The sequence below is a fragment of the Bos taurus genome, chromosome 15 (assembly GCF_002263795.3).
Source record: "Bos taurus isolate L1 Dominette 01449 registration number 42190680 breed Hereford chromosome 15, ARS-UCD2.0, whole genome shotgun sequence".
NCBI classification, from domain to species: Eukaryota; Metazoa; Chordata; class Mammalia; order Artiodactyla; family Bovidae; genus Bos; species Bos taurus.
Genome location: NC_037342.1, coordinates 50,290,361 through 50,315,760, shown reverse-complemented (window position 1 = coordinate 50,315,760; position 25,400 = coordinate 50,290,361). Strand labels below are relative to the sequence as shown.

General features: G+C 39.0%; 2 protein-coding genes and 1 non-coding gene across 4 annotated transcripts in view; all 3 read right to left on the bottom strand.

Annotated features, from left to right (window-relative positions):
• OR51F5C (olfactory receptor family 51 subfamily F member 5C) overlaps nucleotides 1-25,400 on the bottom strand; it is a 139,498-nt gene that overhangs the window by 66,435 nt on the left and 47,663 nt on the right. Inside the window, exon 3 of one of the 2 annotated variants that reach the window (XR_009490583.1) lies at nucleotides 16,532-16,604. The exons of the other annotated variant lie outside the window; for it this stretch is intronic. The gene's annotated coding sequence lies outside the window, so the exon portion shown is untranslated. Of the gene's footprint in view, nucleotides 1-16,531; nucleotides 16,605-25,400 lie in introns of those variants that run through there. 2 annotated transcript variants of the gene reach the window in all.
• Nucleotides 4,544-5,488, bottom strand: OR51F23D (olfactory receptor family 51 subfamily F member 23D). Its single transcript, NM_001390410.1, has one exon. It carries the CDS (start codon nucleotides 5,486-5,488, stop codon nucleotides 4,544-4,546), a length of 945 nt encoding a protein of 314 aa, NP_001377339.1.
• On the bottom strand, nucleotides 12,627-13,951 carry LOC510115 (olfactory receptor, family 51, subfamily E, member 2). Its single transcript, XR_001501946.3, has 2 exons — nucleotides 13,846-13,951; nucleotides 12,627-12,773 (listed from the first exon to the last, which is right to left on the bottom strand). It is a non-coding gene; the product is annotated as an olfactory receptor, family 51, subfamily E, member 2 (transcript).

Sequence of the window (25,400 nt, the reverse complement as noted above, 5' to 3'; positions counted from 1 at the left end):
AGCCACTTTACTAGACACCTGCCAGTGTATGTAGTTTGGTTCTTGAGCTCTAGGAGTTCATATCCTCTTTATTGAGACAGGCACACAAAAATATAGTCCCATAATTCAAAATAAGGCCATGCACCTCTTGAACTTCTCTTTTCCCAGCCCCAGCTTTTCTTTCAGTTGATGAAATGGACTTTCAGGTGAGGAAGCCACTTTTCATTGCACCTGTGTCACAGATAAAGCATACACATAACCTAAAGGCTCTTTGCTTAGGTCATATGGTTCATGAATTATAATATGGTCAGAGAACCAAGTATTCAGATTCTTTATTTATTCACATTCAACAAAGATTTATCAAGCCTGGCATACTGCAGTTCATGGGGTCACAAAGAGTTGGACATGATCTAGCAACTGAACAATGACAGCAATGTAATAAGAAAAATAGATGCCACACATACAAACCTCCAGCCTCATGGAGTATTCTGGTTAGGGTACAGACAGTACATGGAGTTGCTATAAAAAATGAAAGAGGATGTTAGGTAGGCTTCAGGAGAAAAAAAAAATAAAGGGAAGAAGGAAATAAATACATCTCAAGGGGATAGTAGAAATTTTAAATGAAACTATTGCACAATATTACAAAGACCACACAGAATGAAAGCATTTAAGGAGAAGCCTAACAGAGTGAGAAATATATCCATGGAGGTATTTGAAGAAGACTATTCCAGGAAGAAGGAAAAGAAACCACAAATAAAGTTCCTGAGAAGAGAATGTATCTGGGGGTTTAGAACACCAAGAAGGCCACTGTGCCGAGCAGAGGGAACCAGGGCAAGAGTAGTAGGGAGATACAATCAGAGAAGTAATGGGCAATTGGATCATATAGGACCTCATAGGACTTATGGAACATTTAAGGATTTTCATTAAGAAGTCCAAGTGAAATAGTGGCCATGTGTCTACCACTGCTCTGGTCTTTAGGAAAATCTCCAATTCATTGTAAGCTTGTCCCTTGGGTCAGAGATGACATTTGCTCTGCACCCCAGCCCCATTTCCCTTAACGTCTACATTATGCCCTCCCTGGGAATGGAAGCTTACAAGTTGCTTGGATGGTTGCACAGTGGGGCTTTTCACATGTTAGTGTTGGTCCTGCAGGAGGGTGCTGATGGGAGAGAAACATCTGTAGAAGTAGTGAGAGCTTCCTGCCTGTCTAGTTCTTAAGACTGAAGTTCCATCTCCTCCCATATTTAGGACGCTGGGTACCCCAATCCATCTTCTCTAGCCCAAGCACCTCTTTGTCTCTCTCCCCTATCTCCCTGCCCTAATGTCATGTGTGGAAATATCAAACAAAAATTGAGTCTGTGAACCCACATCATGTGCTCATTTTCTCTTATTTCTAATGGTGACTGAGACATCGTCCCTTGATCTCAAGAAGTAAGCAGAGTCTTTTGTGGGAAGAATGCTTACAGTAGAGTCTGAAAAAGGGTGCCATGAAGAAGCACAAAATGATGCAGGAGAACCTGAAAAGGACATCAGGGAGACTTGAGACATCATGAAAACATCTCTGAAGGAAAGCTGCTTATACTTGGTTAGAGGGAAGAGAGTGAGGGTGCTGTAAGTGGAGGAGCCTGTGCAAAGGCTTGAAAGTGAGATAGAGCAATCAAGGCTAAGGAAATGCAAGTTGTTTGTTGTGCCTGGAGCTCTGGGTGGAGGGGAAGCAATGACTTTGAGCAGGCCACACAGATTTTATGATTTTTTTTTTCTATCTGGTAGGAAGAGAGCTTAAATGAAACAAAGTCCTTATTCTCAAAGACCTTACCTTTTAATGGGGAAGCTAGAAAAGAGATAAACAGATATGTAATGCGTTACAGAGAGTGTGAAAGTGCTAGAAGTTAAAACAAGGTAGGTAAGGAAGAGAGTGAATGAAGGCAGGAACTGAGGAAGAGGTGGTGTTGTCATTATTATTTTTTGTAGTATAAAGGGCCCTGTAATAAGGGGGTGCACGAGTGGAGACTGCATGGTGACAGGCAGTAAATAACACATCGGGAGGAAGAACATCTCAAGTAAAGAGATCTGCAAGTGCAAAGTCTGAGGGTGAAGCATGCTCGGTGTGTTTAAGGGAATGTTTGCAGGTTAGTGTGGTTGTAGTAGAGAGAGTAGGAGAAGGCAATGGCAACCCACTTCAGTACTCTTGCCTGGAAAATCCTATGGATGGAGGAGCCTGGTAGGCTGGAGTCCATGGGGTCGAGAAGAGTCGGGCATGACTGAGCAACTTCACTTTCACTTTTCATTTTCATGCATTGGAGAAGGAAATGGCAACCCACTCCAGTATTCTTGCCTGGAGAATCCAAGGGACAGAGGAGCCTAGTGGGCTGCCGTCTATGGGGTCACACAGAGTTGGACACAACTGAAGCGACCTAGCAGCAGCAGCAGCAGCAGTAGAATGAGTAAGCAGGAGAGTAGTAGGAGTTGAAGTTGAGCTGATGAAGACGAGTCAGAGCACATAAATCCTTGTAAGGTATTACAATGACTGTAAATGTTTCTTGGGTAAGACAGGAGACCTCTGGAACATGTTAAACACAGGATGTGACATGATTTGTCTTGTGCATTAAGATAATCCTTTTAACTACCGTGGGGGAAATAGACTGTACTATAAAGCAAAATCAGGTTCAAAATGATGATGGCTTGGAACATGGTGGTAGCAGTAGAAGTAGTAGAAAGTAGTTGTACTCCAGATACCAACATCTGGAACACCTGGAATAAAGAGTCATCAGCATTTGCTAAAGATTGGATGTAGAATGGGGGAGACGGACATGTGCCAGAAATAACTCTAAGTCTTCTCTCAGCATCTTGAAAGGCAGAGTTTCTGGGTTATAGAAAACTGTGATTGAGAATGTTTTTTCCTTGGTGTGAATACCAGGATATGGTTTTGGATATGATGAGTCTAAGATGATTTTTAGATGTCCAAATGAAGATACTGATGCACAGGCAATTAGATATGTCTGGACTATATTATAAATACTTATTTGGGATTTACAAGCTTATAGATTGTATGTAAAGACATTATGTTAAATTAGATGACCAGAAATGAGAATATAACAAAGAATAAGACGGGTCTCAGAACAAAGTTCTGGGACATTTCAACATAAAATGATAACGAAGATGAAGATTAATAGTAATTGACTCAGAAAATACTATTGTCAAACATGCTGAGGAGTTTGACATCATCCTAACTGTTAAGTAACTGGTACTGTGAATAAATTCCCTGTAGCTATGAATGACTACTTCTACTTCTTTGTTGGATCTGATACCAGCTATAGGGCTCACCATTACTGAGTGATTACTGAGTAAATACATGTATCATTGAAACATGCACTTTAAATTTTTGAGAATTATTGGATATACCCAGGTTGGAAAAAATAATTAACTTGCTGAATTAAGCCATACATGAAATAAATGTTACAAATTAAAACAATTCTGATAATACAACTTGTAATTCCTTTGCAATTCTAGTCACTTTTTAGTTTCTACTGGGGCAAAAAGTTGAGGGAGGTCAGAAAGAAATTCTGGAATATGCTTAGCTGGGAAAGAACATCAGGTAGAAATACATTTGTGAGGTTTGAGGATTTTGTTTTAGGCTTTTATTTGATTAATTGGTTGAAAATTTTTAGAGAATACAGTTTTATTTTTTTGTTTGTTTGTCTAAATTGTGTCCCCCCAGTACAAGTTAGTTAATTTATGTACGCTGCTGCTCAGATGGTCAGTCGTGTCCCATTCTCTGCGACCCCATGGACTGTAGCCTGCCAGGCTCCTCTGTCATGGAATTCTCCTGGCAGGAATACTGGAGTGGGCTGCCATTTCCTCCTCTAGGGGATCCAGTTCATGTATAATTATATGCTGTATTGTGTATACATGTTTATATTACATATAAATATAGTATAGCTATATAAATACATATATTGTTTATACTACATACACAATTAAGGTTAAGAGTAGGAGGACCCTGAAGGAAGTCAGTTTGCAGGTGGAAAGGAAATGTGGCTTCATTACTTACTAGCTGTTTAAGCATGTTACTTAACATTTTTGTGCTTCAGTTTTTCTCACTAATACTAAAAGTGACTATCTTATCATTTTGTTTCAAATATAAAAATGTGTTAATATGTGTAAAAAACAGAACAATGACTGGTCAAAGGAAATAATAAATATTAGTTAAAATTATTAGTACAGTTAGGAAATACTACCTATTTCTCAAAAAGGAGTGACTTTTTCATACTGTGTCATCTTACCTGCTGAGAAGTGGATGAAGTAAAAAGAGACAGACTACTGGCAGGATAAACAACAGCTTAGAATAAGCAGTCATTGGAGGAGAAATTCTAGACAGTAAAGCTGTTTGTTCCTCCTATTCTAATGTCTCGCCTCCTCATTTGTAAAACAAATGGGTCAGTCAAGCTGGTTTTCTAAATATATTTCATCTTTGATTTTAAATATTTGCACATTTGGTATCAACGATCACCAGATTCACTTTTCAATTGATAAAAACAACCTGACATAGACTGTTTCTGTGATTCTATGTGTCTTTGGAGTGGAGAATTTTTATCACAGCTCTGCATATCTGTTTTGTCTTCACACTGTAGATGACGGGGTTCATGACAGGGGGGATTAGCAGGTAGGTGTTAGCTATCATAGTATGTACGTAGGCTGGGGCCCGTTTCCCAAATCTGTGAACAAAGGACAGACTGATCAATGGGATATAGAAAATGGCAACAGCCCCAATATGAGAGATACATGTGCTGAAGGCTTTTTTCCTCTCTTCTGGGGATGCAATGCTGAGGATAGTCTTAATGATCAAAACATAAGAAAAGGGGATGAGGATTGAGTCCACACCAACAGTCGAGATCATGGCAGTCAGCCCCACTGCATTGTTGAGCCTGGTGTCTGTGCACGAGAGCTTCATCACATCAGGGTGGAAACAGTAGGAGTGGTGGAGCACGCGGCTGTGGCAATAGGACAGTCTCGTAAGAAGTGCTACCATCGGTGTGAGCGTTAGCGTCCCCCTGATGACAATGGCCACTCCAATTTGAGTTATTCTGGAGTCCGTCAAAATGATGGCATACCTGAGGGGGTCAGAGATGGCCACAAAACGATCAAAAGCCATGGCCAACAACACTGATGACTCCATGACAGTGAAGAATTTAATAAAGAACATTTGTGACAAGCAGGCATTAAAGCTGATCTCCCTGGCATTGAACCAGAATATACCCAGCATGGTGAACAGAGTAGATACAGACAAGCCAAGGTCAGTGGTGGACAGCATGGAGAGGAAATAATACATGGGCTTGTGGAGGCTGGGCTGAGTGATGATGGCAAAGAGAACCAGGCTGTTTCCTGAGAGAGCAGTTGCATAGAGAAAGCAGAAGGGAATGGAGATCCAGGTGTGGAAGGCTTCCAGCCCGGGAACACCAGTCAGCATGAAAATGATGGAAGAGGATGTGGTATTTTGCAAGTTTGACATGATGAATTAAAAAGTACAGAATTCCAAGATGAAATTCTGGAATAACCAAAAAACTTACATTTAAACAGGCAATCCAATTACAGATAATTTTATTCAACCAAAAGCTAACCAGAGATGAAGATCTATATACCATGTAAATATGAATGGCTGATATAAATTGATAAAATAATTGCAAAATTTCAACTGCTTTAACAATACTTTTTTTTTTTTTTTTTTGTATTTGCCCCTGCTCATGATTTTTTTTCCCTGGAGCATTTTGCTGATAGCAAGGTTTATATTATGTGATCTTTTCTTCTAGCCAGAGATGGCAGAACTAAGAAAAGAAACTCGACCCAAGACTGGCTGATCATATTCCATCCTCTTTGGAATATATTCTGTATAGTTGGCATCAGAGACAAATGATTGAGGCTTTGGAGGAGCAGTATTACATTGGTCAAGAGAAGAGAAAGCAGTGAAGCTTACAGATAGTTTGGGAAGCCAGAAAATATTGAGATACTTATAATGCAAAATAACATGTATTAAGTGATAATAAATGACTTAAGCATCAGTGCGGTCATGTGCAGGTGACTATAGTATCTAACCTTTCAAATGACCATTTTCATTTGACCCTCGTCCAGACCCTTATAGCATCTGGAATTGCATTAGAGAGATGGAGAGCTAGAACACAGACTTATTACCTACAGAGGCCTCTGGCCCCTGGTTGATATAACATGCTGTCAGTTTCAAATATATTGCTTCAGTTTCTTTACAGACTAGCTTTTCTCCATTAGCAAAGAACAGATTTTTCTCCATTTTGTTAAGACATGCTTCTAAAGAGACACCTAATAGAATCTTACTGCTTTGCTTTGGAGGGGAACATAACTTTATTTTTCATTGAATAAGCAATTGCATCCTGGGTAAATAGGTCTGTATGAATTGGAAGAAGGGGTATGGGGAAAACAGAGATTAGTATTCCAAAGCTTTTAGAATGGCATATGTGAAAGAGAGTTGAGCCACAATGAACTTGTAACCAATGTTAAGATCACTGTTCCTTAAGGGAACCTAAGAGTTTCCAGAACACAGTTTTACCCAAAGTGCAAGGTCAAGAATTTCCTAAATAAATCTCTTAGTTTTAACAGGAAAATTTTTAATTTGATTAATGGAAAATTCAAGGAAAAAAGAATGTTAAATTACATGAGTTGGTCAAATCAGTGAACTATGACTACATATTCTCCAGTTTACAAAAATGAGACTGTTTCCAGAGAACCAATCAAATTACTGTCAGAATATATTAGCAAATTTCATAAGGGAAATGAGAAGTAACAAAAAGGGAATATTTATTTAAAAAGGAAAATTTTTTCTGGATACTACACCATGGCACTGCCATGGCTTTGATCATTTTATAGAACTGAAGTATCAGGATTCCTTAGTGGTCCACGGTTAAAAAAAAAAAAAATCTGCCTGCCAATGCAGGGGACACACATTTGATTCCTGGTCTGAGAAGATCCCACATGTCTTGGGGCAAATAAGGTTGTGTGCCTCAACTACTGAAGCCTGGGTACTTAGAGCCAGTGCTCTGCAATAAGAGAAACCACTGCAATGAGAAATACATGCCTCTGCTAGAGAGTAACCTCTGCTTGCTGCAACTAAAGAAATCACACGCAGCAAGAAAGACCCAGAGCAGCCAAAAATAAATAAATAAACAATTAAAAAATACTTAAAAAATGAAGTATCAATAGATACTGTGTCATGCAACTGGCATGTATTTAGCAGTTAACTGTGAAAGTTTGAAAGATTAACAGGTTCTATTAGCACTTTTTGATATTAATTAAAACTATAGTGATTTCTGAAAATCTTTTTTTTTTACAGCTTTTACATTTAATAAGTATGTATTGATCAGGAAGATAAACTAAAAATATATTAAATGAATGATATGATAATTTATAATAATGGGTTCACATCTCATTTTCCACAAGTCTTTGACCTATTTCTTATCATTTTTCATAGAACCTGGGACTCAGTTTTTGAAGTTAACAACTTTCTGAGGTTACTTGGAAGTAGAGAAATTATTAAAAAAGGAATCACTTCAATTCTGTTTACAAATGATTTGGGGTATTTGCAAAAGGCTTTCCAAGAAAACAGTACTTGAAATAATTCTACATTTTGTGTATGTCAAGATGAAGTATTCCAAGCCAGAAACTGTCAAGCCAGAATGAGCCTGTAATATTGTTTCTTTGCTCTTGCCTTACACTCTCAGAGACATTTCCTGAGCACCTACTCTGGGCACAGTGCTCTGTTAGAAGCTAAGATATAACACAAACAAAACATCTCTTACAGGGTTTATAATTAAGGGAGAGTGAATGCTGCTGCTTATAAATAATTTCAATATCCAGCATACCATGATGAATAATAAAAATTGTTATGAGAATACAAAAGACCAGATTATGTCAGCACTAATAGTACAAAACAAGCAAAATAACGGAGGTTTGATACCTGAGAAAACCAGACAGATGTCAGGACCTCATCACTGAGAGACAGAAAACCACATCTTTAAACAGAGCCCAGTGACACATTTGGGGAAAAAAAGGAAAATTACCTGTTTGAAAAACCAGCTACATGCCAGGCACTGTGTACTAGGCATGGGCATATCAGAGGAGTCACAGGCAAAGAAATGCCACTAGTTGTAGAGCTCTTAAATTGAAGAAAGTAGGGAAAACCTCTAGACCATTCGGGTACGACCTAAATCAAATCCCTTATGATTATACAGTGGAAGTGACAAATAGATTCAAGGGATTTGATCTCATAGAGTGCCTGAAGAACTATGGACAGAGGTTCATGACATTGTACAGGAGGCAGCGATCAAGACCATCCCCAAGAAAAAGAAATGCAAAAAGGCAAAATGATTATCTGAGGAGGCCTTACAAATAGCTGAGAAAAGAAGAGAAGTGAAAGGCAAAGGAGAAAAGGAAAGATATACCCATTTGAATGCAGAGTTCCAAAGAAGAGCAAGGAGAGATAAGAAAGCCTTCCTCAATGATCAATGGAAAGAAATAGAGGAAAACAATAGACTGGGAAAGTCTGGAGGTTTCTTCAAGAAAATTACAGATCCATCCAAGGGAACATTTCATGCAAAGATAGGCACAATAAAGGACAGAAATGGTATGGACCTAACAGAAGCAGAAGACATTAAGAAGAGGTGGCAAGAATACACGGAAGAATTATACAAAAAAGATCTTCATGACCCAGATAATCATGATGGTGTGATCTCCAACCTAGGGCCAGACATCCTGGAATGCGAAATCAAGTGGGCCTTAGGAAGCATCACTATGAACAAAGCTAGTGAAGGTGATGGAGTTCCAGTTGAGCTATTTCAAATCCTAAAAGATGATGCTGTGAAAATGCTGTACTCAATATGCCAGCAAATTTTGAAAACTCAGCAGTGGCTGCAGGACTGGAAAAGTTCAGTTTTACTCCAATCCCAAAGACAGGCAATGCCAAAGAATGCTCAAACTACTGCACAATTGTGCTCATCTCACACACTAGTAAAGTAATACTCAAAATTCTCCAAGCCAGGCTTCAACAGTACATGCGTGAACCATAGACTTCCAGATGTTCAATCTGGATTTAGAAAAGGCAGAGGAACCAGAGATTAAATTGCCAACATCCTTTGGATCATTAAAAAAGCAAGAGAGTTCCAGAAAAAATATCTATTTCTGCTTTACTGACTATGCCAAAGCCTTTGACTGTGTAGATCACAATAAACTGTGAAAAATTCTGAAAGGGATTGGATACCAGACCACCTGATCTGCCTCTTGAGAAATTTGTATGCAGGTCAGGAAGCAACAGTTAGAACTGGACATGGAACAACAGACTGGTTCCAAATCGGGAAAGGACATCAAGGCTGTATATTGTCACCTTGCATATTTAACATATGAAGAGTACATCATGAGAAACACTGGGCTGGATGAAGCACAAGCTGGAATCAAGATTTCGGGAGAAATATCAGTAACCTCAGATATGTAGAGGACACCACCCTTATGACAGAAAGCGAAGAAGAACTAAAGAGCCTCTTGTTGACAGTGAAAGAGGAGAGTGAAAAAGTTGGCTTAAAACTTAACATTCAGAAAACTAAGATCATGGCATCCAATCTCATCACTTCGTAGCAAATTGATGTGGAAGCAGTGGAAATGGTGACAGACTTTATTTTTTTGGGCTCCAAAATCACTGCAGATGGTGACTGCAGCCATGAAATTAAAAGATGTTTGCTCCTTGGAAGAAAAGTTATGACCAACTTAGACAGCATATTAAAAAACAGAGACATTACTTTGCCAACAAAGTTCCATCTAGTCAAAGCTATGGTTTTTCTAATAGTCATGCGTGGATATGAGTTGGACCATAAAGAAAGCTGAGCACCAAAGAATTCATGCTTTTGAACTGTGGTGTTGAAGACTCTTGAGAGTCCCTTGGAGTGCAAGGAGATCAAACCAGTCAATCCTAAAGGAAATCAGTCCTGAATATTCACTGGAAGGACTGATGCTAAAGCTGAAGCTCTAATACTCTGGCTACCAGATGCAAAGAATGGACAAATGGGAAAGACCCTGATTCTGGGAAAGACTGAAGGCAGGAGAAGAAGGTGATGACAGAGGATGAGATGGCTGGCTGGATGGCATCACTGACTCAATGGAGATGAGTTTGAGCAAGTTCTGGGAGTTGGTGATGGACAGGAAAGCCTGGCGTGCTGCAGTCCATGTGATCGCAAAGAGTTCGATAGGACTGAGTGACTGAATTGAACTGAACTGTAAAGTATGTGAAGGTAAGATGCTTCAAAGTGACAGATAAGACAAAAATAATGTGAAGCGACAGATTCTGAATACAAGTATACATGAATGTGTGTGACTGTGTGCTAAGAAAAATTAGTTCCAAGAAATCTTAAGTGATGAGATTAATTTTAACTCTGCAAAGTTTTGATGGTTGGGTGTGAGTTTTCAAGGATGGAAATCAAAGATATGTTCTTGACATAGATAACAAGGAAGCAGAGGTTGAATGATATAATACAATTTGTTGGAAGACTACTGAGCCTTAAATGTGAAGCTGGGTGCTATAGGAAATAAAGTAAGAGAAGGAGGGGGGGCTAGGACATGAATATCTTGAATTCCATGGAAGAGATTAGGAATTTGGATTTTATTTCCAGAGCATCAGAAGCTAGGCATTTCCAAATATTTTATGAATAACTAAATAAATAATTCTTCATCTCCTCTAATTTAACTCCAGCAAGATTCCTTTCCTTCTTTAGTGTCTTATTTAGTACCATTGACTCCCTTTCTGCACTCTACAATACTCAGGTTTTATCCCAATCTATTAATGAAAGCTTCCCACACATTTATACTGATTTTTCCAACACATTCAATTCAACCAAGACAGATCGAGCATCTTTCTTAACCAGCCACTGTGCTTAGCTAGTGAGAGAAATACAACATAAACTGTTTCTCTCTCAGTTTCCTGCCATATTTTATAATAACAAAAATGCTCTTTGAAAGGCAGTATACTTTTGTTTATCATTCCTTCATGCTCAGTAACAATCCAGATTATTTCTCTAATGACTCTCAGAACATTCTCCAACTGTCACCAATGACTTCCTAAATACCAAGTCCAAAAGTTTATTTGCATTTTCCTCTCCCTTATTTCACATTTTCTCAGTGTTGACTATCTCCTCTTTGAAACTGTCTCCTTTATTAGCTTCAACGATAGTGATTCTATAATATTTTCTTCCCTGGTGATCAAACAATATTTTTGTTCCCTGTCTTGTAATTGTGCTGTTCTTTAAGACTGTCTTTAAAACTTTTTTGGCCTTGAAAAGCACTGCAGATGGTGACTGCAGCCACGAAATTAAAAGACACTTGCTCCTTAGAAGCAAAGCTATGGCCAACCTAGACAACATATTAAAAAGCAGAGACATTACCAACAAAGGTCCATCTAGTTAAAGCTATGGTTTTTACAGTAGTCATGTATGGATTGTGAGGGTTGGACTATAAAGAAAGCTGAGCACCGAAAAACTGATGCTTTTGAACTGTGGTATTGGAGAAGACTCTTGAGAGTCCCTTGGACTGCAAGGATATCCAGCCAGTCCATCCTAAAGGAAATCAGTCCTGAATATTCATTGGAAGGACTGATGCTGAAGCTGAAGCTCCAATACTTTGGCCACCTGATGCGAAGAACTGACTCATTTGAAAAGACCCTGATGCTGGCAAAGATTGAAGGCAGGAGGAGAAGGGGATGACAGAGGATGAGATGGTTGGATGGCATCACCAATGCAATGGACATGAGTTTGAGTAGGCTCTGGGAGTTGGTGATGGACAGGGAGGCCTGGTGTGCTGCAGTCCATGGGGTCACAGAGTCAGCCATGACAACTGAACTAAACTGAAGACTGTCATTTTCTTCCAACAAGCTCCTCTTATTTTTTGCTCTCCATATATTCTTCTTGTGATATAACAGTTATTCCCATGGCTTTAAATAGCACTTATATCCTGATGACTCACAAACCTGAGATCTATTTATGGTCTCTTGGCTGGTGCACTGGGACGACCCAGAGGGATGGTACAGGGACGGAGGAGGGAGGAGGGCTCAGGATAGGGAACACATGTATACCTGTGGCGGATTCATGTTGATATATGGCAAAACCAATACAATATTGTAAAGTTAAAAAATAAAATAAAATATTAAAAAATAAATAAACATAAAATAAAAACACACAAAAAAGTTAATAGAATCTTTGAAGATGTAAGAAGATTTTTAGGCTTCAACTAGGTCATGGAAGTAGAATGAGTAAATCAAATTGATGATTTAGGAAAAGAACTGGCAGTAGTTTGGAGAACAAATCAAAGCTCTCTGCTTAGGGCCAGTGAATAAAATGTGAATAAACTATTTTATCTATACCTGAGGGATAGCTCCACCCATATATTCTCAGACAGCTCAGTCAGTAAGAATCAAGAAGATCCTACCCCCTCTCCCATTCCAAACCTGGCTCCCTCTTCTTTGCTTCATTTATCAGAAAATGACATCGAACTCTAGCAGATCATCTGCTCAGAACTGCCTCCCTCATGCACACACATACCATGCATACTCACCATCCACTCACTTAGCCTCAATATACAAGTCATCATTAAGTTCATATTGATTTTATTTCTGAAATGTCAAAAACTGGAGCCTTAAGAGGATTTCATATGGAGGCTTAGTAATAGCAGTATGGTTGGTCGTGGAACCTTGCAGTTGTATTTCATTGCAATCTTCTTAAATCAAAAACACGAAACTGTTCGTAAAGAATAAAGGAGGACTAATGAATATGGTTAGGAGGAAGCACAAAAATTCCCTCAAACGAACGTTTTGTGTAGCCACCACTGTTCAACCCATCCTCTGAGTCCCTGCACAGCCTTCATTTTCTCTTACGGGAAATAAGCTACAGTCTCTCTATTAATTTTCTTGTCCACTTCCATCACAGTGATGCACTTTCTCCATTGCACTTCCATGAGCTGCAGTTTGTGGTGATGGCTTTACTGCTGAATTAGACTATATAGTATTATCAGTATTGTCCAAGTCATTGCCAACAGCATGTCTATTGTGTGACCGTCCTGGGTTTAGATCCCTGTTCAAACACCAACTAGTTTTGAGATCTTGTATAGTGATAATGACAAAAATATAACAACAGCTACTGCTCTATGAACAGTACTTTGCCAAGTACTCTTTAAGCATTTTATCTTTTCATCTTTACTATAACACCATGTTGCAGTATTATATTCACTTTTCTGATGAAGAAATTGAGTATGAAAGAAGTTATGAAACATATACAGGATCATGTACAACTAGTGAACATCAGAGTAGGGATTCTAAACCTATTTTTAATTTCAATGCTCAAGCTCTCAAAAACTCTTCTCACTGAAACCTACAAGTAATGTAAAATTTCTTTCATTTGGTTTCCTTCTCTGTGAGATTGAACACACACTGTGTCTAGTACAGTACCTGGCATGCATTAGATGTTCAAAATTTGTATTTTTCATTTTTAGTAAGAATCACTGGGCTTTTCAGCCCCTGAAAACCTCTTTAGTTTCCTTGGGCACCAAACCACTAACTAGGATAAATGTATTAGCAGCTGATTAAGTCATTTCACTAATGAACAACAGGATATCCCACCCACACCTGGCAGAACAAAACACTCCTTTTCTAGAGATTTCCTGACAATAAACAATTATGTAAATTCTACCCTCCATCTCAGCCCACCATCCCATTATCTAGGCTAATTCTGCTCCGGGTGAGGAGACTCTCATCTGTGGGTAGGAAAGTTCGGCTCGCTTAGAGTTGAGCTTTTTCAAAACAATGTTACTTACAGGGCCCATACAGCAGTTTTCCTGTCCCTCTCGGGCTGACTCACAATGCCGGGAAGGCTTTAGATCCAGCTGAGGGGGTGCTTATGAGAAGACTTATTGGCAGACTGGCTGGAGACAGTCTCAGAACTGAGAGGCCAATTCCCTGTGGTGTTGTCACTCACTATGTCTCTAGAGTATGCTGGTTCCCAGAAGACTTCTTTTGCCTCATATAGTATTTTTATACCTTCCATTATGCAATTGCATTTTGTGGCTATGTGCTTTATAGGCTGATGTAATTTTTTGTACTGTGCCCTTTTATTGAAGGATTTCACATATGAACAGTTTGGAGATATAAGTCACATACCATAAATTCCACCATTTATAGTGTACAATTTAAAAAGTTCTAGTAAATTTGGACATGACTGAAGTGACTTAGCAGCAGCAGCAGCAGCAATAAATTCACAGAGTTGTGCAACAACCATCATCACAGTCTAATTTTAGAAAACATTCATCACCCCCAAAAGAAACTCCATACTCATTTGCAGTCACTCTAAAGAGGACTTTTTTAAAATGAAATTTTATACCCAACTGCTAAAATGCACCAGCTATTGTGAGTGTAAGTCATACTCTACCCCATAGTATCTGTCATTAAGTGCAGTCTTGTTTTATTAAACTACCCACTGGTAGCCTCTCTCTTACAAAAAATGTTATCCATCTGTACATATTCAGTAATAAAAGTGTCCTAAATTCCGAACATCAAGCTAAGTGTTAGAGATTTAAAAAAAGAATATAACAATAATTCTTACTGTTCAGGTTCTCCTAGTTTAGTATAGAAAACAGGTTGATAATTTCTGATACTGATAACCAATGATAAGATTACTACAGAGCCTGAACCAAGTGTTGGTGAATATAGTAAATAAAAATCTTAGTCCATCATTGAGGTAGGCAGAAAAAAAGTTGTTTTTTTTTTTTACTTTTGCATAACTCAACCTATTTTCTGTTTTAAAGTCCCATCCCGCTAGGTGGAAGAAAACGAATCACAGTAATTTGGGGTTCTGCCTACTTGTGTTCAAATGTGGAGGATCTTACATTGCACATCTGAGTACGTCTGATGTGAGGTGAATATTATCTTCCTTAGTCTTTGGTAATTAGTACCCACAGATTTCTTTGGGAGATCCATCTTCTCTACTTACGGTACCTTTATATCCTTAAATATTGCCACCATTTCTGGACTACTCTTAGAGTCATCTGTGATTTCTCTCTTACACTCTGTATACAGACGACTGGAAAATCATGCCAATATGTTTGAAAACACAACCAGAATTTAATCACTCTTAATCACCTCCCAAAATGCCTCCCTTATCCAAAACACAATTATCTCTCACTTGGATATTTTCAGAAATTTCCTAACTGTTTTCCCTGCTTCCATCCCTACCACCAACTCTGTTTCACCACAGAAAATGTCTTGGCCTGAAATATTTTGTGTTTTATAATGTAACAAAACAATGATAGAAATATTTGGTTATGTATTCTGTGCCAAAGTTATTATGCCAAATGCTTATGGTAGGCAAAATAATGGCCCCCAGAGATGACCTGGATAATAATATGTTATTATCCTGGAACCTGTAAGTATGTTAGCTTTACAGGACAGAAGGGATTTTGAAGATGTGATTGAAGTTGAAGTCCTGGAGATGGGAGATTACCTTGTATAATCTGGGTAGGCCCAATCTAATCATATGAGTCCTGAAAAGTGGAGAACCAGAGAGATGGCAGTATGAGGAAGACTTGACCACTGTTACTGGCTTTGAAGGTGGCAAGGAAAGTGGGCAGCTAAGGAAAGTGGGCAGCCTCTAGAAGGAGAAAAGGCAGCATATTGATCCTTCCCTAGACCCTCTTAGACTCTCTAGGAAAGAACGTAGCGTAGCCCTGCTGATGCCTTGGTTTTAGCTCAGTGAGACTCTTGACAACTATAAGATAATAAATTTGGAAGAAGAATCTAGTAGTCCTTTGATATATGCTGTTGCCAAGATTTAAATAACTTACTTCAGTCTCTCAGTTAATCAGTGGCACAACCACTATTCAAAGCGTGGCCGATTGGAGAGTTTTCATGTTTAAAACTCATTCCCTAGAGCATTTCACATGACCATCCATTTACCACTGATTCCAATTCAAGATGTTCTAAACCCATAGCACACATTCATGCCTGTATACCAGATTGGATATTAACATATTGTCACTGTGTATGTTTATATTTTGCAAATGAAGTTTTGTTCTGTTGTGTGTCCTCACAATGAACTGAAGATGTGTGAAAACATTTCCTCTACCAGGCTGGGCAAATTCTAGGGCATTGAATGCTGCCCGAGATCTCAAAAACTACTTGACAATACCAGAATTATTTTTCCTCTAGACACAAATGTTACTTTTCTCTCAAAACAGTAGAGTTACTACAGTAGCATTGTGTGCCTTCTGTGACAGAGCTTGGTGTGTACACAGGGATCTGGTGATACACTGATCCACACATGGGTGCACAGACTTTCAATATATGGCCCTTCTCACTGCTCTTCTCTCACACTAGCCTAGGAGAAGAGCAGCTGGTATATCAATCCAACCTTCTGAAAAACCTGAGCAAAATATCCCTCAATAAAATTTGTTGCAACAGGCATATGCAGTTCTCAAAATATCAATAACATTGAATCTGGGAAACATACCACAGTCTGTGATGTCATTCAACTCCATGTTAATATGTGCCAGACTTGTTAATCCAAACAGAAAGAATAGAACTAAAAACAAACAAAAACAATTGTAGCATAGGGAGTGGCAATAAATATTACTTATTGAGTATCAACATTTGATTACAGTAAACAGTAAAAACTCTTTCCTAACAAATCCGCAAAACTTTTTAAACATACTTCACAGTGTTGTATCCCAGTCTCTGTTATAGGGAATAGTGCTAAGCACTATTTTGGCTTCCCTGGTGGCTCAGTGGTAAAGAACCCACCTGCTAATGCAAAAGACACAGGTTCAATCTCTGGGTCAGAAAGATCCCTGGAGAAGAAAATGGCAACCTGGGAAGTATTCTTGCCTGGGAAATCCCATGGACAGAGGAGCCTGACAGGCCAGGATCCACGGGATCACAAAAAGTCAGATACAACTTAGCAACTACACAGCAATGACAACAATAAGCACTATTTTACAATATTTTTATAAACTTCATGAATGGAATAAGAAATGGCAACTCAGTCCAGTATTCCTGCCTGGGAAATTCCATGGACAGAGGAGCCTGGCAGGATATAGTCCATGGGGTCACAAAGAGTTGGACATGACTGAGCACACACACATAAACTTTATGGAAGTGAATCTTCCAATATATCAATGCTTTAAAATGCCCATAATATTTCATTTCTAGAAATTCATTTAAAGGAAAAATATTAGAGATGCCAGCCACATTTCATGTAGGGGAACATTTATTGCAGCATTATTCACAGAAGTGAATGTAGACAATTCTCAATGGTGTAGAAATAAAACATTTATATTGAGTCATAGGGTGTTATAGAACCTTTAAAATTCATGTATATAGCAGCTGATGTTGATGGTCATCCTGAATCAGGAAATGGGAAAGCAGGAATCAGGGCTGAGGGTTTTCTAGGGCAGTGTTATTGGAGAAGGAAATGGCAACCCACTCCAGTGTTCTTGCCTGGAGAATCCCAGGGACGGAGGAGCCTGGTGGGCTGCCGTCTATGTGGTCGCACAGAGTCGGACACGACTGAAGCGACTTAGCAGTAACAGCAAACAGTATAGGTTCTGAAAGACACAAAGTCTGAGACAGAAGCAAGAGGCCAGAGGCAGATCAGGCAATCTAATGTGTCAAAATTGTAGAAATAAACTTAAAAGTAAGCAAACAGTAGTAACTGCAGCAAAACCTGGTTGCTGCATTAATGAATGTTGTGTTTGGGTCACTATTCACGAAAACTATTAAGGTCCTACAATGTGTACCGGCCCTGTGTGATCTGGTGAAAGTCTAATTTCTCCTCTTCTCTTTGATTCAGTCTTGTCAAATTAACAGCAGTTTCTCCTTCCTTGCTGACTTGGCCAACATAACCATTTGATTTTAGTGGACAAAGAAACGTGTTATTGTTGTTTGGTCGCAAAGTAATGTCCAACTCTTTTGTGACCCCATGGACGATAGTCTGTCAGGCTCCTCTAACCATGGGATTTCCCAGGCAAGAATACTGGAGCAAGTTTCCATTTCCTTCTCCAAGGGATTTTCCCAACCCAGGCATTGAACCCCGTGTCTCCTGCACTGCAGGCACATTCTTTACTGCTGAGCCATGAGGGATGCCCATGAAGAAATGTAGCTCTTCCTATTTTCTCTGTATTAACTTCTTCCAGCTATTCTTATTCTTCCTATTTATTTCATTCCTCTCTGCTTCCAGCATGTCGTATGTGCTTCCATCAAAATTCTTTATTCATTCATCTTTTCAAAAACATTGTATGCACAATATATGCTATTGACAAAGATCTGAGGGTGTAACATTGCCCAAATGCACAGACTCTAGTGGAGGATATAATTACATGGGGAATTATAATGTCATATGATAATTACACAAAAAGGGGAATTAATAGAGATCTACAGTGAGATGGGATGGGTTCTGGGACCTGCAACCCTTTGCTTCAGTGTTTGCAATTGGACAAATATCTCCTGTAGCAACAAAATGCAAATAAACAATAAGGGGTTAAAAATAACTGCATGCATGTACAGTTGTGGCAAATTATGAACAAGATGCAAAAAGACCAAAAACTTCAGCTGCCACTTCTGAAGTGTCAAGAGCAAAAGCAGGGCACTGTGCATGATCCCTGCACACAGCTCCACCAAGAGGTGGGCAGAGCACCCATGCCAGCCTTCTGGCCTGACCCCTGGACTTGCCTCTAGCCTCATCCCATTTAAGGGGCCAGATCATTCCTCCTTAGGGAGTGAGCAATGAAATGTGTTACTTGTTTTCTGTCCCTTGTTCTGCAGTGTAAGTCCCAATAAACCCTTCCCTGAATTTCTCATCTGGCCTCTTATCAGTTTCTATTGATTAAACAGTGCGAGAATTCTGACTAGTAACAATAGTATTGGCATCCCTGGAAGCTTGTTAGAAAGGCAGAATAAGGTGTGGAGAAAAGGGAACTCTTTTGCACTGTGGGTGGGGATGTAAATTGATATAGTCAGTAAGGAGAACAGTATGGGACTTACTTAAAAACCTAAAAATAGACAACCATGTGACCCAGCAATCCCACTACTGGGCATACGTCCAGAGAAAACTATAATTCAAAAAGACACAGGCACCCCTGTGTTCACTGCAGCTCCATTTATGAAAGTCAGGATTTGGAAACAACCTAAATGTCCATCAAAAGGAGAATGGTTAAAGAAGATATGGCACATACATACAATGGAATATTACTCAGCCATAGGAAGGAATGAAATTGGGTCCTTTGTAGAAATATGGATGGACTTAGAGACTGTCACACAGAGTGAAGTAAGTCAGAGAGAGAAAAACAAATATTCTATATTAACTCATATATGTGGAATCTGAAAAAAATCGGTGTAGGTGATCTTATTGACAAAACAGGAATAGAGAAACAGAGGTAGAGAACAAACATCTGGACACCAAAGAGGAAAGGAGGGGATGGGATGAACTGGAAGATTAGGATTGATACTATATATTAAATAGATAATTAATGAGAACCCACTGTATAGCACGGGGAACTCTATACAATGCTCTATCATGACTTAATGAAGGAAATTTTTAAAAAGATGGGATATATGTATATGCATGATGGATTCACTTTGCTGTGCTGTAGAAACTAACACAGAGTTTTGCCAAGAGAACACACTGGTCATAGCAAACACCCTCTTCCAACAGCACAAGAGAAGACTCTACACATGGACATCACCAGATGGCCAATACCAAAATCAGATTGATTATATTCTATGCAGCCAAAGATGGAGAAGCTCTATACAGTCAGCAAAAACATGACTGGGAGCTGATTGTAGCTCAGATCATGAACTCCTTCTTGCCAAATTCAGACTTAAATTGAAGAAAGTAGGGAAAACCACTAGATCATTTAGGTATGACCTAAATCAAATCCCTTACAGTTATACAGTGGAAGTGACAAACAGATTCAAGGGATTAGATCTGATGGACAGAGTGCCTGCAGGATGGAGGTTTGTGACATTTTATAGGAGGCAGTGATCAAGACCATCCCCAAGAAGAAGAAATGCAAAAAGGCAAAATGGTAGTCTGAGGAGGTCTTATAAATAGCTGAGAAAAGAAAAGAAGCAAAAAGCAAAAGAGAAAAGGAAAGATACACCCATTTGAATGCAGAGTTCCAAAGAACAGCAAGGAGAGATAAGAAAGCCTTCCTCAGTGACCAATGGAAAAAAATAGAGGAAAACAATAGAATGGGAAAGACTAGAGATCTCTTTAAGAAAATTAGAGATACCAAGGAAACATTTCATGCAAAGATGGGCACAATAAAGGGCAGAAATGGTAAGGACCTAACAGAAGTAGAAGATATTACAAAGAGGTTTCAAGAATACACAGAAGAGCTGTACAAAAAAGATTTTCATGGTCCAGATAACCACGATGATGTGATCACTCACCTAGAGCCAGACAAAGCTGGAATCAAGATTGCCAGGAGAAATATCAATAACCTCAGATATGCAGATGACACCACCCTTATGGCAGAAAGTGAAGAACTAAAGAGCCTCTTGATGAAAATGAAAGAAGAGAGTGAAAAAGTTGGCTTAAAACTCAGCATTCAGAAAATGAAGATCGTGGCATCCAGTGCCATCACCTCATTGCAAATAGATGGGGAAACAATGGAAACAGTGAGAGACTTTATTTTCTTGGGCTCCAAAATCACTGCAGATTGTGACTGCAGCCATGAAATTAAAAGACACTTGCTCCTTGGAAGAAAAGCTATGACCAACCTAGACAGTATATTATAAAGCAGAGACATTACTTTGTCAACAAAGGTCCATCTAGTCAAGCTATGGTTTTTCCAGTAGTCATGTATGGAGTGAGAGTTGGACCATAAAGAAAGCTGAGCACTAAATAATTGATGCTTTTGAACTGTGATGTTGGAGAAGACTCTTGAGAATCCCTTAGACTGCAAGGAGATCCAACCAGTCCCTCCTAAAGGAAATCAGTCCTGAATATTCATTGAAAGGACTGATGCTGAAGCTGAAACTCCAATACTTTGGCCACCTCATGCAAAGACCTGAATCATTGCAAAAGACCCGACTCATTGGAAAAGACCCTGATGCTGGGAAAGATTGAAGGCGGGAAGAGAAAGGGACGACAGAGGATCAGATGGTCGGATGGCATCACCGCCTTGATGGACATGAGTTTGAGTAAGCTCTGGGAGTTGGTGATAGACAGGCAAGCCTAGCATCCTGCAGTCCATGGGGTTGCAAAGAGTCGGACATGACTGAGCGACTGAAATGAACTGAGAAATTAACACAACATTGTAAAGCAACTATACTCCAATAAAAAAAAAAATTCTAAAAATAGAAGAAATGCAGAATATCAGATGTACTGAATAAAATATATGCTTTTTTGTAAGATGCCTAAGAAACTCATTGGCATTCACATTTGAGAAGCACTGATGTAGATCATATAGGTATTGGAACAACCTAGCTCCATACAATCAAGGGGGGCTAACAAAATATAATTGCTAAAATGAGATTTTAGGAAATGAGGATTTTCCCATGGGGAGTTAGGCATGAAAGCAGGAGATTAGAGGGTAGAAGGAGATCATAGAAGGTTAAAGAAATGCTGCAGACACAGGCAACAGCTGTGGTGTGTTTTATTCTATCGGCAGATTGAGCACAATATTAGGAAATCGTGAAGCAGGAGAACTAAAATACAAATTGCAAACAAAACAAAATCAAAACAAAATTTTTAAAAGACAATACTCCACTGTCATTAATTTATCCTTAAGTCTGAAATCAGAACATCTAGGAGAAAGAAGCTATTTTAATACAAACATAAATTTTATGTCAATACAAAATAAAATCTCTTTTATGCTAGCATTTGAGAAAGAATTTTGGAATAAATAAACACTTTAATATTACCTTGGAGAACAGAATGAGACAAGGCTCAGAGGAGGGAAAAAAAGCATGTCATTTTTAGGAACTTGAAGATGTGTTCAGGAGGGCTGAAGCAGAAAGAGTAGAAAGACAGCATTTCAGGATACAGCTCTAGCTGGGTAGGTGTGTGCAGAGAAAGTATTTGAACTGGTCAAATCCTGGGACAGGTCAATTAGACAAGACACTCTCTGAAGAAACACTGATCATCTTCCCCTCTGTCTGTGTACCCACTGCTTATTATTCCCGGGCTGATGAATAATTTAAAGCCCTTGGGCTTGTGCTGAGAAAGCCTGAGGTTCTGCTGTGGAGCCTCTCTTGCAGCCCTGCTCACGGACTAGCACCATTCTAGTTGGAATCCTTAGCATAGCCGGCAGGATTTTCATATTTCTATCCCTATAGCAGCCTGGGCATCTCTGTTTGCTTTTATATCTTGAAAACTTATTTGAATTGTGCATTTTTTCCCACTGAGTTTCACATATTTCCTAGCAAACTTATCCAGGTCTTCAAAAAAAGTCTCCCACATCTGCTGAAGTGCTTTCTGGGGGAAGACAATGCTTCTATTAATGCAGAAGATATCCAAAAATGGCAGCATATCTTATTAGGTTCTTGATGAACTCCTGGAAACAAACATGTCTTTTCAGACTTTCCTGGGTGTCTCACTAAACCCAGGGCTGGCAAGGCGCAAGTGGGGACGCTGGAAAAAGACGCAAGGAACTGTAGGTTTATTCCCTGCTGGTTGGAAGGCAACAGCAGCAGCCATGCTGTACTCTCCTATGGTTGACCCAGTGGACACAGCTATGCAACTCAACTACAAGAGCTTTTCAGGTTGTGCTGATATAGGTCATTGCATATGTGCAGTGCTATAAATGACCTCGGTTGTTACATAACCATGTATTTACTAAAGGTGGAGGGAGAGTGAGAGGCCATGGAGCAAGAGAGACTGACCACTGCAATCTCGACAAATTGCTTTTTCCTTACACTGGGGATCTATAATCTTGCAACAGAAGGGGGAAAAAAATTAAATAGGATAAGTAAGGTCTCTGCTCTGCAATAATTCTAGTGGTATAGTTACCTCATCCTCTTCTTCCATATAGCAGACCTTTGCAAGGCAATGTTCTCTTAGCGTAGTCTTCTCCGCCAAGAAGCAAGATTAATTATTGGACTTGACACTCACCAACCTTCTCAGTTTACCACAAATTGTCAAAGACTGTATCAAGCGGACAAAGACTGAAGGCTGCTTATGTGTCTCCACAGTTTTGACGGAGACTGTCCGTTAAACATGGTTAATATCTCCATCACGGGGATGAATACACTAGTGTCAGTTTCAGGCCAGTCATCAGAATAGCCTATTGCTTCTGTAAGCTGGCAAGGGACACACCAGGGACACAAAGCTTTATCATCTTTAGCTGTTCCCTTCAAAAAAAGAACAGGCTTTACTCTTTAGAGTTTTAGGTTCACAGCAAATTGAGGGGAAGGTGCAGAGATTTCCCATCTATTTCTTGCTGCTACACATGTGTATGCTCTCCATCGATTAACAACAGTGACCCCTGCCCCACACAGCAGAGTGTTTCATTGTTTGCAACTGATAAACCTACATTAATGACTACATTATCACCCAAAGTCTGTAGTTTACATTAGGGTTTACGCTTGGTGCTGTGTAGTCTGTGGTTATGGACAAATTATAATGACATGTATCCAATATTATAGTATCATACAGAGTATTATCACTGTCCTAAAAACCCTCAATGTTCCACGTATGAATTCCCCCCCTCCCCCCAAATTCTGTTTATCACTGATCTTTTTATTATCTCCAATAGTTTGCCTTTTCCAGAAAGTCATATATAGTCATTATGATGGACTCTAATAGGTTTCCTTCATGTTTTTTCATGACTTAGCAGCTAATTCCTTTTTAGCATTACAAATAATTCATTTTTTGAATATATCAGTTTATCCAGTCACCTACTGATGGGCATCTTGGTTGTTTCCAAATTTTGGCAATTATGAATAAAATTTCTGTAAACATCCATGTGTGATCTTTGGTTTACAGACAAAAGATTTTGACTCTTTTGGGTATATAGTAAGGAGTATAGCTGCTTGGTTTTATGATATGAGTACGTTTAATTTTGTAAGAAACCACCAAACTGTCTTCTAAAGGGGAAATACCATTTTGCATTTCCATCAGTAATGAATGGGAGTTATTGTTGCTCCAAGTCTTCAACAGAATTTGATATCAGTTTTGGAAGTTTTGCATTTTAACAGGTATGCAGTGGTATTTTATTACTATCTTAATTTCATATCCCTGATGACTTATGATGTGGAGTATATAGTGGTATTTTATTACTAGCTTAATTTCATTTCCCTGATGACATGATATGGAGTATGTTTTCATATGCTCGTTAGCTGAGTTGCTGTCTTATAAGTTGTACAGAGGTAAAATTGCTTTTCAATGAGAACTACGATCATAATCCATCTTCAGGATTATGTTTTTGGGAAAAAAAAGAGAAGTTAGTCTGAAAACAAACTGCTCTCCACAGTCAGTTGTTTGGGGCGTAAAGGGTTAGCAGGACATAGCTGTGTGGAGTTCTCTCCTAGGAATTGTTTTTCTGCTGAGTAAACAACTCTCACTCGGCAGATCCTGGGCTCCTTATAAAGTCTTTCTTTCTCAAGTCTGAGAGTTCAATCATTCCAGAAAAGTCCCTATGAGTTCTGAAAAAAGACAGCTTCTTTGGAGATGGATTAAGGGGGTAGGGTTGATGAGGAAGTATTTCCCAAGCCTTAGGACAGAGACCTTTCTGCTTGTAAGTTTGTGAGATGGAGATAATTCTCTTTGAAAGACTCTCTACTAATGCTTAGGCTGACTTTCAAAGGATCAAATCTCCCTTTCCAGACCCAGAAAGTCTTTGCTTGAGGTCAGTGTTTCAGTGCAGCAAAGTCTTTTCTGAATACATCAGGGACTGTATAAACCTTCATATAGTTTATAAAGCCAACTGTTCACAGGAAACTGGTGAACTCAGTAGTACATATTAAAGAGATTTGTATATTATATAGATATAGATATACATCCATTTGTTGTTGTGTAGTCACTAAGTCTAACTCTTTTTGTGACCCCATAGACTGTAGCACACCAGGCTTCTCTGTTCATGGGATTACCCAAGAAAAAAAACTGGAGTGGGTTGCCATTTCTTTCTCCAGGGGATCTTCCCAATCCAGGGACTGAATTGACATCTCCTGCATTGTAGGTAGGTTCTTTACCACTGAGCCACCAGGAAAGCCCCCCATAAATATCAATATATTGTATAAATTGAAAACAATTGCTTTATTGTTCAAAATAGTTACGAAAATATCTACTGCAGTCATTAGCATGTATTCATTCATTCCACATTTTTAAGATGTTTTAAAAATAAGTGAAGAGCACAGAGTGAATTCATAGAGAACAGAG